The 13,168-nt window shown below is 37.6% G+C and overlaps 1 protein-coding gene across 2 annotated transcripts in view; it reads left to right on the top strand.

Moving 5' to 3' along the window:
• DPYD (dihydropyrimidine dehydrogenase) overlaps nucleotides 1–13,168 on the top strand; it is a 316,439-nt gene that overhangs the window by 37,279 nt on the left and 265,992 nt on the right. For both annotated transcript variants that reach the window (XM_056497180.1, XM_056497181.1), the window contains exon 3: nucleotides 1,613–1,695. In XM_056497180.1, coding sequence (XP_056353155.1) covers nucleotides 1,613–1,695 — 83 coding nt within the window. The remainder of the gene's footprint in view (nucleotides 1–1,612; nucleotides 1,696–13,168) is intronic.

Genomic DNA, 13,168 nt, shown 5'->3' on the forward strand with positions numbered 1-13,168 from the left:
TTGTTGATTTGGATTTCTATTATATATTTTCAGTTACTAGCCTGCCTGTGTGTGCTTGGAGCTGAATGTCAGTGTATGTTTATCTGAATAATGGAATATTTCATTGTACAGCTTCCATTTCTTTTGCAACCCCTTTGACTCTTTGAATATGATTTTGCTATGCAAAGGACAACTGATTGTAATATAAGCAAATAAATCACTTTAACTGTGGGACAAGACCTACTGTGACATGCGTAGGTTTTACAAAGGAGAAAAAAGATGTCAAAAAAGCCAAATATGTGTAGCTGTGTTAATTTTTCTGCTCAGAATTGCATTGTTAAAGCGGTAAAACTTTGTATTAAAAGGTCTATAATCTTATCTAAAAATAATGATAGTTTAAATGTTAATTGGACAAGCTAAAATATCTTGCTAGGTCATTTACGAGAATCTAATAATTTCCTTTTCAGTAATGTTTTTGTAGCCTCAGATTGAATGTAATTATAAAAATAAAGAATCAATGCAAATAAGAATAAGCAATAGGTAACTCTTACTGTATTTATTATAACTAGTTTTAAAATGTGGTCTTAATAATTAATTCACTTGTTAAATACTATGAAAGCAATATGAACAAATAATAGTGCCCATAATTTCTTTTAAATTATGGCTACATATAGAGCCTGGCAATCCTGCCTTTGAGGTTGTTAGCAATAGGAACTGTTCTGCCTGCAACTTGTTTCTGTTAAACCCATATGGCAAAATTATGCCTCCCAGAGGTAACTTTTGGTATTGGAAAAAGTTGTGGAGGACAGGGTAACCTGAAAGCTTCCTGTATTGATGAAGCCTCAGGAGAATATGAAAATCCTGTGGAAGATGCAGATGATTAGAGAATTCTTGTTCTCTGGTATTTCAGACTCACTTTGCACAGACACAAATTACTGCACTTCCCAGCATCTTCTGAATCAATTTTACTGTCTTTGTGGCAGCAGAAGAAAAGGATCAGTGCTATAAAGTAATGGAAGCAGTCACACATTTAGTAATAATTTACAGAATATATCAAAGTTTTACTTCGTTTATTGTGACAAAATTGTTGATTTCATATTACTTTTAGAAATATTGGTGAGCTCTGATTTGGAAGAAACATTGTGGTTGCGATGTCTGTAAACAATTAATCTTTTAAATTTCTGTTATGTTTTAAAAATTATATTAAATAGGAATTAAATATGACTGGTTTGTTCCAACAGCACTGCCTGTTTTATTGGGACAAAATTTATAACCTCTATTGTAATTCTAAAATGCTCATTTAGGTTTCTGTTCTCCTGTCTGTTATAGTAGCAATGTAGCCTCAGATAGAGATAAATGAAAAAGAAATTAAAGAAGAAAAAGTAAAAATTCTATTAATTTCATTATGGAAAATTTATAAGGGGATTTCCATGACAACCATATAATAAGATTCATGTTTACTTTAATTCTGAGTTCTCAATGTCTTTTTAATGACTCTCATGTAATTAAAACAGAATGCATAATTTGAGGTAACATAATATAAATCAGTTTTGTTTGCGTGATGCTGAATACTGTTAATACATGGACAATGAACTGTTTAAGAGCCTTACATGGATGTGTCCATTTGTTGCAGAACTGTGAGAAACTGGAAAATAATTTTGATGACATCAAGCACACGACTCTTAGTGAGCGAGGAGCACTTCGAGAAGCAATGAGGTAAGTCTGGGTCACCATAGCAACAGTCACAGATGTGGTAAAGAAAGAGTCATTCTTCATTATTGGGGGAACAAATGAGTTCATTGCCACCATTCAGCTCTATTCTCTAAGGTATTAATTTGTCAGTGGAGAGGCTTCCCTTGAGGCTGTACTTTGGTTTTGAAGCTGCATAAATGTTAAGCCTGACTGCACAGTAAAAAATGTAAATGTTTAATTTGTTATTTAAAATGCTTAAGGGGTGCCTTGCTTTATATTTATACTAAACTGTGAGTGAATGAAAATATTGTTCATCTAAATTCTGTAAGTGTTAAAGCAATTGTACAATGGTGTTTGAACAAACCTGTATTTGCTTTAAATTGAATTTGATTTTTATGTACGTAATTCCTATGTACTCTGATTTTATCACCAAAATTACATGATTTTGGTTTTGATAGTGGAATATAAAAATCTGTCTGGACCTTGACGTGTTGTAGAGATATATGTTTTGTTTAATATCATATTGTTGCACTTAATACTTATTAGAGGATGTTAAAATCAACCAGAAGATGAATTTTCTGCCATCCTTACTTGCACTGCAGAGTATTTGGGTAGAGGACTCCAAAGAAACTTGGCAGCTATGGTGCCTGGAAAAGGGAGTGATTACTATGCTGAAAGGTGGTGGAATTGAAGACAGGTTTCTCTAAAGGAACTCACTGAATAATCAGGAAGATGTTATTTATAGTATTATCTGTGAATCAGAAAATTATATAAACTTCACTTTTAAAGGTTTTGAAATTGGATAGTAAAATGTAATGATGCAAACATAATGCTTCATCTCACTTGCCTGATATCAGACTTAACTTTTTAAACTTGAACCAGTGCAGTAAAAAGTAAAAACAACAACCACCCCCCTAAGAATCTACTTGAAAAAATAAATACACCTATTTGCTTTGTCTGTGTCCTTTATCCCTTGAAATTTATAGATATGTGTGAACGACATGATTTGCATAACTTATGTTCATGATGCTTGTTTCATGTACACTGTCTGCCTGAAAAGGTATTCTTACCTACAAGTATTCTGAACATTTCAACTACCAGTGCTGCAAATAACTGTAAAAATAATGGCATTCACCTTGCTTCATGCTTGTATTGCTTCATACATTTAGGGTTTTCTCCCAGTGTGGTCAGTCATCTGTGCTTGTAAATCTTGCATGTAGTGTCAGTGAATGGAAAGTGATTTAAATTAAAGATCTGGGGAATTTTTGGCAAATGATGCCAAACTGGATTTCAAGTTGCTGCTGTCTTGTAACAGTGTTCAGGTTTGTGATGTTTTGCAATACATGACTCAGCAGGGATAATATTTTAAAAACTTGGGAGCTGACAGCTCTTTGGTGATCAACATTAAATAGCAAGGGGAGCTTTGGCATTTCAAAGGTCTTGTTTCTGTTACAAAGCCTATTTAGAAGATTCTCGTGATTCTTTGCTGTGCAAAGGCACTTTACTATCTCATAAATTTGTATCCTGGCTATTTCTGCTAGTGTACAACCCATTCTGAGAAATAGTTATTGATTGTGAAGAGTGACAGATACTGTGCAGTGCTGGAATTCTCTTAATTGCAGTCAGTATTATATGGTTGGTTGTTTCCCTAGTTGCTTTTTCATTTTGAGATAAAGAAAATACCTCACTAAATTTATACTGTGATGTGTTTTTATAACATAACTTGAGTGCCACATGAAAGGTGCAAAATGTTAATTTAGAGAGGTGTATGCATGTAGGTGCACATATTTTTCTAAGTGCATATAGAAGACACTTGTTATTTTAGGTTGGACAGTTCTTTCAACTGCTGTATAGTTGTGTCATTTACTGGGTGGCTGTGTTTTTCTGTTTGGATCCCAAGATTATCTGTACAAATGTAATTCAAAGGGTGCATTTTTATAGATTCAAGTTCACTTTTCCTTTCCATGACAAGAGTGGACATTGGACCAGGCATGGGAGGGCACAGATTTGCTGACCTCAGTATTATGAGGTACCTGCCTCCTTTGGGTAAGGGAAGCTTGTGGAGAGGCTTGCACATTGCACAAAAGCACTAAAATCATGTGGGCATGAAAGCAGCAGCAACAAAAAATCCTAGTTGGGTAGCTAAGTGGATATGTGTGGATCTCAGATGAGCCTTAAGTTGAGTGGGCAGTCTGCCCAAATCCTCTCTGATTTCCCAGAGTGGTGCTATTGGTCTGCCAGATGAGAAATACAATGAACACTTTTTCCCAGTGCTCCTGTTTGGAACGAGACCTTCCATTTTAACTTCATCTTTGAGAAAAATGGTCAATTTAATATGGGTTTCAGTACACTTCTAATCTATGAGTATCACTGTGCTCTGCATAAACAAATACTAATATCCAGGAAGGGTCTTGTTCTGTTTCCAGCTCTTCAGTATTCAAATTAAGGACTACATGAAAATTATCTTTCTTGTTTATGTATATAGATGTATGTGAAATAAACTTTCTGTAGGGTTTTGAAATTATTACAAAGCCTGTGAACCTTCTCTACTTCTACTTTACAATTATTTTAGATTCTGAACGAGATAATGAGCTGATAGTAGTTTGCCATTATTCATATATAAAGAGTGATATTTTAAGAATTTTATTTACTTGTGATTGCACATAAAATCATAAAGCATTCAATTCAGTTAATGTTTTGCTTATTTTGTTAATGTACTCCAAATGTTTTATTTATTGCTATATTTTAATGCAGCTGCAAAGCTGAAGTAAACAATAAAAATCCATTAGTTTTTTGAATTGGAGCTTATAAATGGACAGACTATTGCTTTGCTTACCTTGAATGTGTATATAATAAATTAATTGGGTATTTTATGTAGCAACTTGGCAGAAAAATATAGATACATACCAATGATGTCAGGTTGTGTAGGTAAGAGCACTGATCTTTTGTTAAACAAAGCTCAATTTGTTTTTAATATATAATCACAGAGAAAAATCTGGATCCAAATCATCAGTAAAACTTCATCTGCAATTTTAAATGTGCTTTTAGACTGGTTTGTCTGCTACAAGGAGATAAATATTTGAGGAGCAGGAAGTGGTGTAGCTGGGTGCTGATACTGGTAGTCTTTTCATAGGTGGTGAAACCAGAATGTGGACTGCTGCAGTAAGCATTCCTCTGGGAAAGTAGGGTAGAGTAGCCTTGAGGAGTCTTAAAATTTAGGAAGCTATAATGAAACCTCTGCTCCCTCAAATTATAAAGTACCTTTTAGGAGAAGTGTGGCAGAAATCCAAACCCAGTTATTAATATCAAATTAGATATTAATAAATTACAAAGGTAAGGTTTAGTGAGTTACTGGGTTTAAAAAGGATAGATTTCAAAAAGCAGCAGACATCAGCTGGCAGGAACTCTTTTTCCTGCTGAATCTGTTCGTTCTGTGTACAGGCATTCATTGCTGTCATCAAGAGAGAGAATCAGAATTGATGAAATTGGGAGGTTGAATATGATCTAAACCTGTGGTCTGTACATTTTATTGATTGTATACCAGCAAAATATTTTTGAGCATGCATCTTCCATATTTGTATGTTTATACATGTATTACCACTATAGTAATATTTTATGTGCATTTTAGAACACACCCAAGAGTGAAAATTAGGAAAAAAAAGAGATGAAGATTAAATAAAGACTACTTAATTTTTTAAAAAAATCATTTATTAATTACACAGAAAATATTTTCTTCCCACATTGATGTGGCTTGTCTTACACATCCAGTGCTTTGGATATCATTGATCTGGACCATCTTTCTGGCTCAGAGCAGGGTCAAGTAGAGCAAGTTGCTCAGGGCTTTGTCCAACAAAAATCTTCAAGGATGAATGTTTCACAGACAATATAGGCAAACATCCTCACATTAAAAAACAGCAAAATTCAAACAAAAAAGCCACAAGCACCCCTCCTGCCATATTTTTTTTTTAAAAAAACAGAATTCCACTTCAGGTTGTGCCTGCTGTTTCTTGCCCTTTTGCTGGGGACTGCTAAGAGCAATCTAGCTCTGTTACCTATTCCCTCCCATCAGGTATTTATACATTTGATAAGACTCCCCCCTGAGCCATCTCTGCTGAGGGCTGCATGTCCCCAGGTCTGTCAGCCTCTCCTGGTATGACAGACTCTCCTGTCCCCTAACCACCTCAGTGCCCCTTTGCTGGGCTCCCTCCTGTACATCCGTATTTCTGTGTTGGGGAACCCAGCACAGGACACAGCTCTCCAGGTCTGGGCAGCAGAAGAGAATCTCCACTCTCAACTGCAGGAAATGCTCTATGATGCTGCCCCAGGTGCTGCTGGCCTTTGCTGCAAGGTCTATCTCAAGGTCCATCTTGTCCTTCAGGACCCCCAGGGCCTTTCCTGAAAAGCTGATTTCCAGCTGGTTGGTTGCATCCTGTACTGGTACCTGGGGTTGTTCCTCCCCAGGGGCAGGATTTAATGATGAGTTTGTTTGTTTTTAATATGGTTCCTGTTCCTCCAGCCTGTGGAGGGCAGCCCAACCCTTTGGAGTGTCACCACTTTTTCTGAATATAGTGTTGCAATTGCTTACTTATCAACTGAGTAGGTAAGCCACCATGGTGGGTTAGGGCAGTGAGCAATCAGCGAGGCTGGTGAGGTGTTAATACGTAAATGGGTCCTATTTGTAGGTGGATATGGATATGGTCTGCCTTGTGAACACTGAGTATGTGTGAAAGCTTTGCAAGTGAAAATTAAAGCTGAGTATTTTTGTGTAGTCTTCTTGTTATTAAAGGAAAACTGGAACGTATATTCGTACTTTGAAATGGGGAAGTTTGCTTATCTGTTTGAATCAGTATAAAAGATACCAAAGTTCATTTAGAATTTTCTTTTGCATTCATGTATTTGCATATGGTTTTGGAAAATATGAACAAGGGAGTGGAGCTTCAACTGTGATTTCCAGTTTGCTAGAAACAGTTTCTGTTAATGATGATATTCACTGTTGTCTTGACAACTGTGCAAGCTGGGGTTAGTAATAATCAGGCTTCTTTTAATATGGTCTAGACTCTCAGATGTATTTGACAAATAGTTTCTATGACTGGGCAAAACCCAAGAAAATTGCAGTGTAAGAAGTTCCAAGGTTTCACAAGTATTCATTAGTTTGCAGAGTAAAAGCTGGAAATTTAGACACGTAAACAAAACAAGTCTGCAGTGCAAACTTGCAGTGTAAAATGTAGTAGCTGACTTCTTAGGGCTCTGGCCTGAGATGTGGCAAATATGGGTTCATGTTCTGGTTCTGAGTCAGACAACTTGGTTTTCCTATTTTAAAAGCATCATAGAGCTCTAAAGTTAGAGGAAACACAGACATGAAGTATAAGGAAATAAGAACAATGAAAATGTAATGATAAATATGATTTTGCTTTCCTGTATTTTTCTTAAACTGTTCTGAGAGATGGGATCAATCTCAGGTAAATTGAAAGGGAAGGTGAGTTAGGAGGAGTAAAGGCTTGATCCGGGTCTCAGAGATTGTTCAAAGAAATCCTTCATGTTCTGGGGAGGTGGAAGCCTTTGTAGTGAATTCCACTATTCCAAAGTTCTGTACTACAGTAGAGCCTTCAGTACTTTCCAGCATTCTCCTGGGGAAGCTGGCTGCCCATGGCTTGGACAGGTGCACCCTTTGCTGGGTTAAGAACTGAGGGAGTAAGTCCAAGTTTCTCTTCTACCTTCTATATTTACACTTTTCTCATTGCAATCACTTGAATGCTGCTTGGGGCATACTTTTTGGGAAAAAGCATGTGATTGCTTTTTTAATTGCGTATTTAACAAAAATGTCGTGCTGCTTCCAAACTGCAGCAACACTTTGCATCTTGGGTGACTAGCTCGTGTTGCTCTGATGTATCTATGTCAGCACCAAGAAAAAAAACACCCTTTGCCACAGAGGACATATTAATTAGGTAAGCCACTGATTGGCTTATTGATTTAGACCCTTATTTACACTGCATTTGGCTTAGAGATATTCCCTAAAAAAATTAACTGCAGAAGTGTTCTCAGAGTGAAAACAAAAAAATCCCATAAAATGGTGGAGTTTAGGGAGTGTTCATCTTGCTCCTCTTAGAATTTATTTTCTATATATGCATCTTCAGAATTTTATAAATTTACCATATTATTAATAGCATATGGAGATGAGGAGATGCTGCAAAATGCTAGTGTTTCTAGTCACGTTTAGTGTTGCATAGAAATGCATGCAGAATGTTAGAAGCACTTGAGAACTTTTAATAGTACATCCATTATAAAGACCCATGTGGCTAATATGAGTTTAATTTTGAGTGCCATTTTGAAATCAGAACTTCACTATCATTCTTAGTTTACATTACAGATCAAACAGATTGCCAACATCACTTGCATTGATGAAGCGTTAGCCATATGCCTTTGCAGTGCAAGGCTGCCCTGGATAAGGATAGCTATGACTAACCAAGCTGCTTATGTGCTAGAAGCTGTTTAGTGGCATTAACAAGGCACTCTTAGGCTGTGCCCATGCAATTTTACCATGCTCTTTGTTGGCTAACTAACTTGTGAGTCACCCTCTAGCCACCCTTTGAGAGCCAGGGATGAATTGCTCAGATCTGGCCATGATGGAATAATTTCTGTCTACAGACAGATGCTGCAGAGCTGTAACATTAAGCATATATAGGAGCCCATGACATTATTGTGATTATTTTTCTCATAATTGTTACAACTCACATTATTTTTGTCATTTCCATGGAGAATTAACTTCATATTTCATTTTGCAATTAAAAAGAAAAAGAAGGTTCTGATACATGTTAAGTCCATTTTTTCAGGTGTCGGGTATAACTTGCACTGAAAATTGTGTGAAACTAGTGATAATGCTTAACTTCTGCACCAAAGAATGCAACTGCTCCAGTCATAGGCTAGTTTATTTAGACGTTGCAGGGAAAGAGATCAAGTTAGATTGTTTCCCTTTGAATGTTCTGGTAAACTGACAAACACAACTTTTCCTGACCTGAAATAGTGTATTGATGATGTTTCTGAATGGACAATATGAAAGGATATTGAATATTTTTTGCTATTCCAGTTGGCAATGTAGATTTGAATGATGCCTTGTAGTGTATATAACCCATACATGGATATAGAACAAAAGGATTGTGAACAAAATAGCAAGCAATATAGTAAAATAGCTAAATAAATAATACTCTCAGATTTGGAAACTGCATTATAATTGCTACTTTTGTTGATATACTGAAATGTGCTTTAGGAAGCATCCTTACATGAACACTTTTGATAAAATCTTGTATGTTTCTCATATGCTCTTTTATATGTATTACTGTGACTGAAATATGCTTTGGGTCTGTTCTGAGTCTGTTATGAGGTAAATACATAATTTCTGTATTTATGTTTAGCATTCCCAATAAATATTTCAGAGGGGAGAGGAAGAAAAAATCCTACTTTGTGTCACTTCCACTGAGGAGAGCCTGATTTTGGTTTTAAATCATTTAGTTTTATGATTTAAAGAAAAGAATTGGATAACAGTCAAAATTTGGTTTTTAACAAACTGCAGGAGATGGTTTCTGATGTTGGTGGTGAAAGAGGTTTTGAAAACCACTGTGACAGATGGCTTACCACAAAGACTCCAAAGGTGGTGTGCAGGGGGTGCAGCATCGTACCTTTCAGTGACTAACAGCCACTCGTGTGCAAATGGAGTAGAAAATTGCACTATAGAATTTGGAGTTCACTCCATGGGTTCCCTCTTTGTTACTTTTTAAAATAAAAAGTTTGAAAATATTTCTGAAATGTGTTCTTTCATTACCATTCAGGAAAATGTGCTCTGGATTGCCAGAGAGACAACGTATACAATATGGACTACCAGGCTATACACTTCAAAAAAGGTTTTGATTCGTGAGATACAGATTTTTAAAAATAGTACAGATATGAGTGAAGAAAATTTGCTGGTGGTTTTGTTATGAGCCATGGCCTTTTGTAGATTACTGATGCTTGATTTCATGTTGCAGGGCTTTGGATGGTTTAGGTAGAAGGTGCATTTTACCATTATAAACCGTAATGAAAGTCAGATGTACACAGAAGCTGGGTGTGTTGCAGCTTGGCAAAGAAGGCAGATGTTTTAGTGGAAGATGTTGAAGCTCATGCTGTTTTATTTAGAAGTCCTTAGTTTAATCTGTAGCCAGCCTATTGAGAGTACCACATTCCACATGTATTTAACAAAGGCCATTTCCTACTTTTGTCTTACAGTCAGAAACCATTCTGCCTTTACAAAAGCTGTTTTACATATATCTGTACTTGTTTCTTTTCAGATGTTTACTGTAGTTCTCAAAAGCTTGAAAAAGTGTAATCTTTTTTCCTGCTTTGTCTTGTCCTTGGACTTTCTGTTGTTAGGGTGTCTTTGAGTACTTTCTCTCTGGAGTTGAGGATACAAAGCAAAGCTATGGGTTTGAGGAAAAAATACAATCTTCAGTCAAAACTGCATTATAGTGTGTCTTTCTGTTGTATGATCACTGTTGCCAGGTAATCATTATCTTTTCTGATTATGGTGGTGTGCTGATTTGGGTGGGATACAGTTAGCTTTCTTCACAGTAGCTACTCTGGGGCTGTTTTGGATTTGTGCTGAAAACAGTGTTGATAACACAGGGATGTTTTTGCTATTGCTGAGCAGCACTTGCACAGCATCAGTGCCAGTTCTGTTCCTCACCCTACCCCTGTCAATGAGGCTGGGAGTGCACAAGGAGTTGGGACAGGACACAGCCTGGACAGCTGACCCCAACTGACCCAAGGGATATCCCACACAGGTGTGGAGGGGGAAGAAGGGTGTGGTAGGCATTTAGAGTTATGATCTTTGTCTCTTCCCAGGACACTAGCCTGCCAATGGAACACAGTGAATGTGGTCTGGGTTTTGCTTTGCTTGCATGTGAGCTTTTGCTTTACCTAATAAACTGTCTTTATCTTTTACCATTCTGATTCTCTTCCTCATTCCATCAGGAGGGTGTGAGTGAGTGGCTTGGTGAGGCTTAGTTGCTGGCTGGGGTTAAACCATGATGTGTGTTTAGAACCCCTTGGTTATAATGACTATTATTAGCTACTGCTACTTTTTTTGCTGCCTCTCAAAGAGTCCTAGCTTTATATTATACTGGCTGTTGTGGTTTTTGGATGTAAGAGCAAACTCCATTTTCCTAGCAGTGTTTTGTATGTTGGTGTGAGGGTGTTTCAGAGATTAAACTGTGGGTCCAGCTGTGCCCTAAGATATTTACCTTCCATCAAAATTAATCTATCTTTCCCCTGTAGACTTCTGAATTTAAATCCTGTTTATTTACTTGAGGCTGCTTGGGAGACCAAGAAAAGATTATCTAAATTTAATGTTCTGATGGAATCAACCTGTTTATTGAAAGTAAGAGTGTAAAGTGTTCTGGGCTTTTTTCAGTAAGACAGTTGTTAAGATATACTGGAATCAGTACCATGCATTTAGCTAATTGGATACACAATTTCACAGAAAGTTTTCCATCATTATTTCTTCAGAACAAAGATACTTTACATGGGAATCTGTTTCATTGGAGCTTGATGTTGAAAAGTTGATGGGCAACCTTTTAAGCCCAAGACCACTTTAGACACCACCTCTGGACACCACCCAGAGGCTTTCACTGGTAGTGCCTAAGGCAAGGCTACTAAGTCTCTTTTCCCAAGAGGGGGAAAAAAAGGTCTCTTCTTTAAAATAAACCCTGAACTCTTCTAAACATCACCATAGAATTGCACCCATTCAAATAAATTTTAATAATTGAACTGTGTGTGGAATGGAATGGAATGGAAAGAATTTTGATGTGATTTCCATCAGAATGCTTACAAAAGACTTGATTAATAATCATAAATAATCTGATACCATTACAATACAATAATATTTTAAAACAAGTTATTTTAAAATAGAATGATAACTTTTTAAACTCCTATTTTAATAATATTTAATATTTCTACTATTGCCACATTAAAAATTAGTGATTTCTATTACTATATATAGTAACTTTTTTTTATTTAATAAAGTAATTATGGCTGCTATCTTTGTAAAGACTATTACCTTTATTACCCCTATCAAATAGAAGTGTTTAATGGTACTGATTAATGCCACAAATACTTTACTTACTGCTATATTGCTTACTGAAGATTTTTCCACGTTTGTGGTCATTAATTAGTATTAACCAAGAATTTTCTTTATAATTGTTAATGTATCAAATGAGGAAAAATGTTTTTAAACTGGTATCTGGCAGTATTACAAAAAAGACAAGAAAACACTCTTTGAGGAGTGTTTTAAAATAGAAAAAATATATTAATAAAATAAGTTTTATTTTTATCCTACCTAATATAGCTTCCTGTTTGAGCAAAAAGTGGTTTTCTAGCCTCTTCCTGCTTAGCTGTGTTTTTCTAATGAGGAGAAGATGCACTTGAGCACGTGTGGAATGGTTTCTGTTCCCAGGGAGCTACAGTGGCTTGCCAGGCTGTTTCATGTTGGGCTGTGCCTCTCAGTATCCACCCCTCAGTCTTCCCATTGCAGATTTGCTTGCATGGCAACTGCTGGTGTTGTTAACCCTCTTCAGTCCTGAAGGGTGTTCCCTTGTGGCTTCTCAGATTAAATATTTAATTAGGGTGGGAATTGTTCTTGTAATTAAAGAACTGTACAGAGCTGTTTAGAAATACTTAGACAGGAATGGTTATATATTTAAAAGAGATTCTGGGTCCATTGAGTGTGTTCCACTAAATAGAGCTGTGGCAGTGTGGCTGAGCACCACTGGCCATGAGGCTGCAGTAGCCCAAGCAGAGGATGTTTCTCGAGTCCATCTTTTCAGCTGCACAATTAGCAGTGTCTGGCATGGCTTCTCTCACAGGAGCACAAATGGCTCCTGTGTATGGTCACATGTGTAGCTATGGCCTGAGAGGTGCCTCTGTGTCACCTCCTGGACACTGGAGCCAGCTGTGCATGGGGTGCTGGGCAGGGCGGTGCAGGGTGGTGCAGGATGATGCTGGACAGTGCTGGACAGTGCAGGGCAGGGCTGGGCAGTGCTGGACACTTCATGGCAGTGCTGGACAGTGCTGGGCAGTGCTGGACGCTTCATGGCAGTGCTGGACACTTCATGGCAGTGCTGGACAGTGCAGGGCAGGGCTGGGCAGTGCTGGACACTTCATGGCAGTGCTGGACATTGCTGGGCAGTGCTGGACACTTCAGGGCAGTGTAGGACACTTCATGGCAGTGCTGGACAGTGCTGGGCAGTGCTGGACACTTCATGGCAGTGCTGGACACTTCATGGCAGTGCTGGGCAGTGCTGGACACTTCATGGCAGTGCTGGACAGTGCTGGGCAGTGCTGGACACTTCAGGGCAGTGCAGGACACTGCAGGGCATGGTGGGGCTGGGACACGCTGCTTCTCCCAGTGCTCCTCCAGGCAGGTGAGTATTTCCATGCTGTCCCTGGCATGGTTGGCACAGGGAGCTGTGAC

Source organism: Oenanthe melanoleuca, chromosome 8 (genome assembly GCF_029582105.1).
Source record: "Oenanthe melanoleuca isolate GR-GAL-2019-014 chromosome 8, OMel1.0, whole genome shotgun sequence".
Classification (NCBI taxonomy): domain Eukaryota; kingdom Metazoa; phylum Chordata; class Aves; order Passeriformes; family Muscicapidae; genus Oenanthe; species Oenanthe melanoleuca.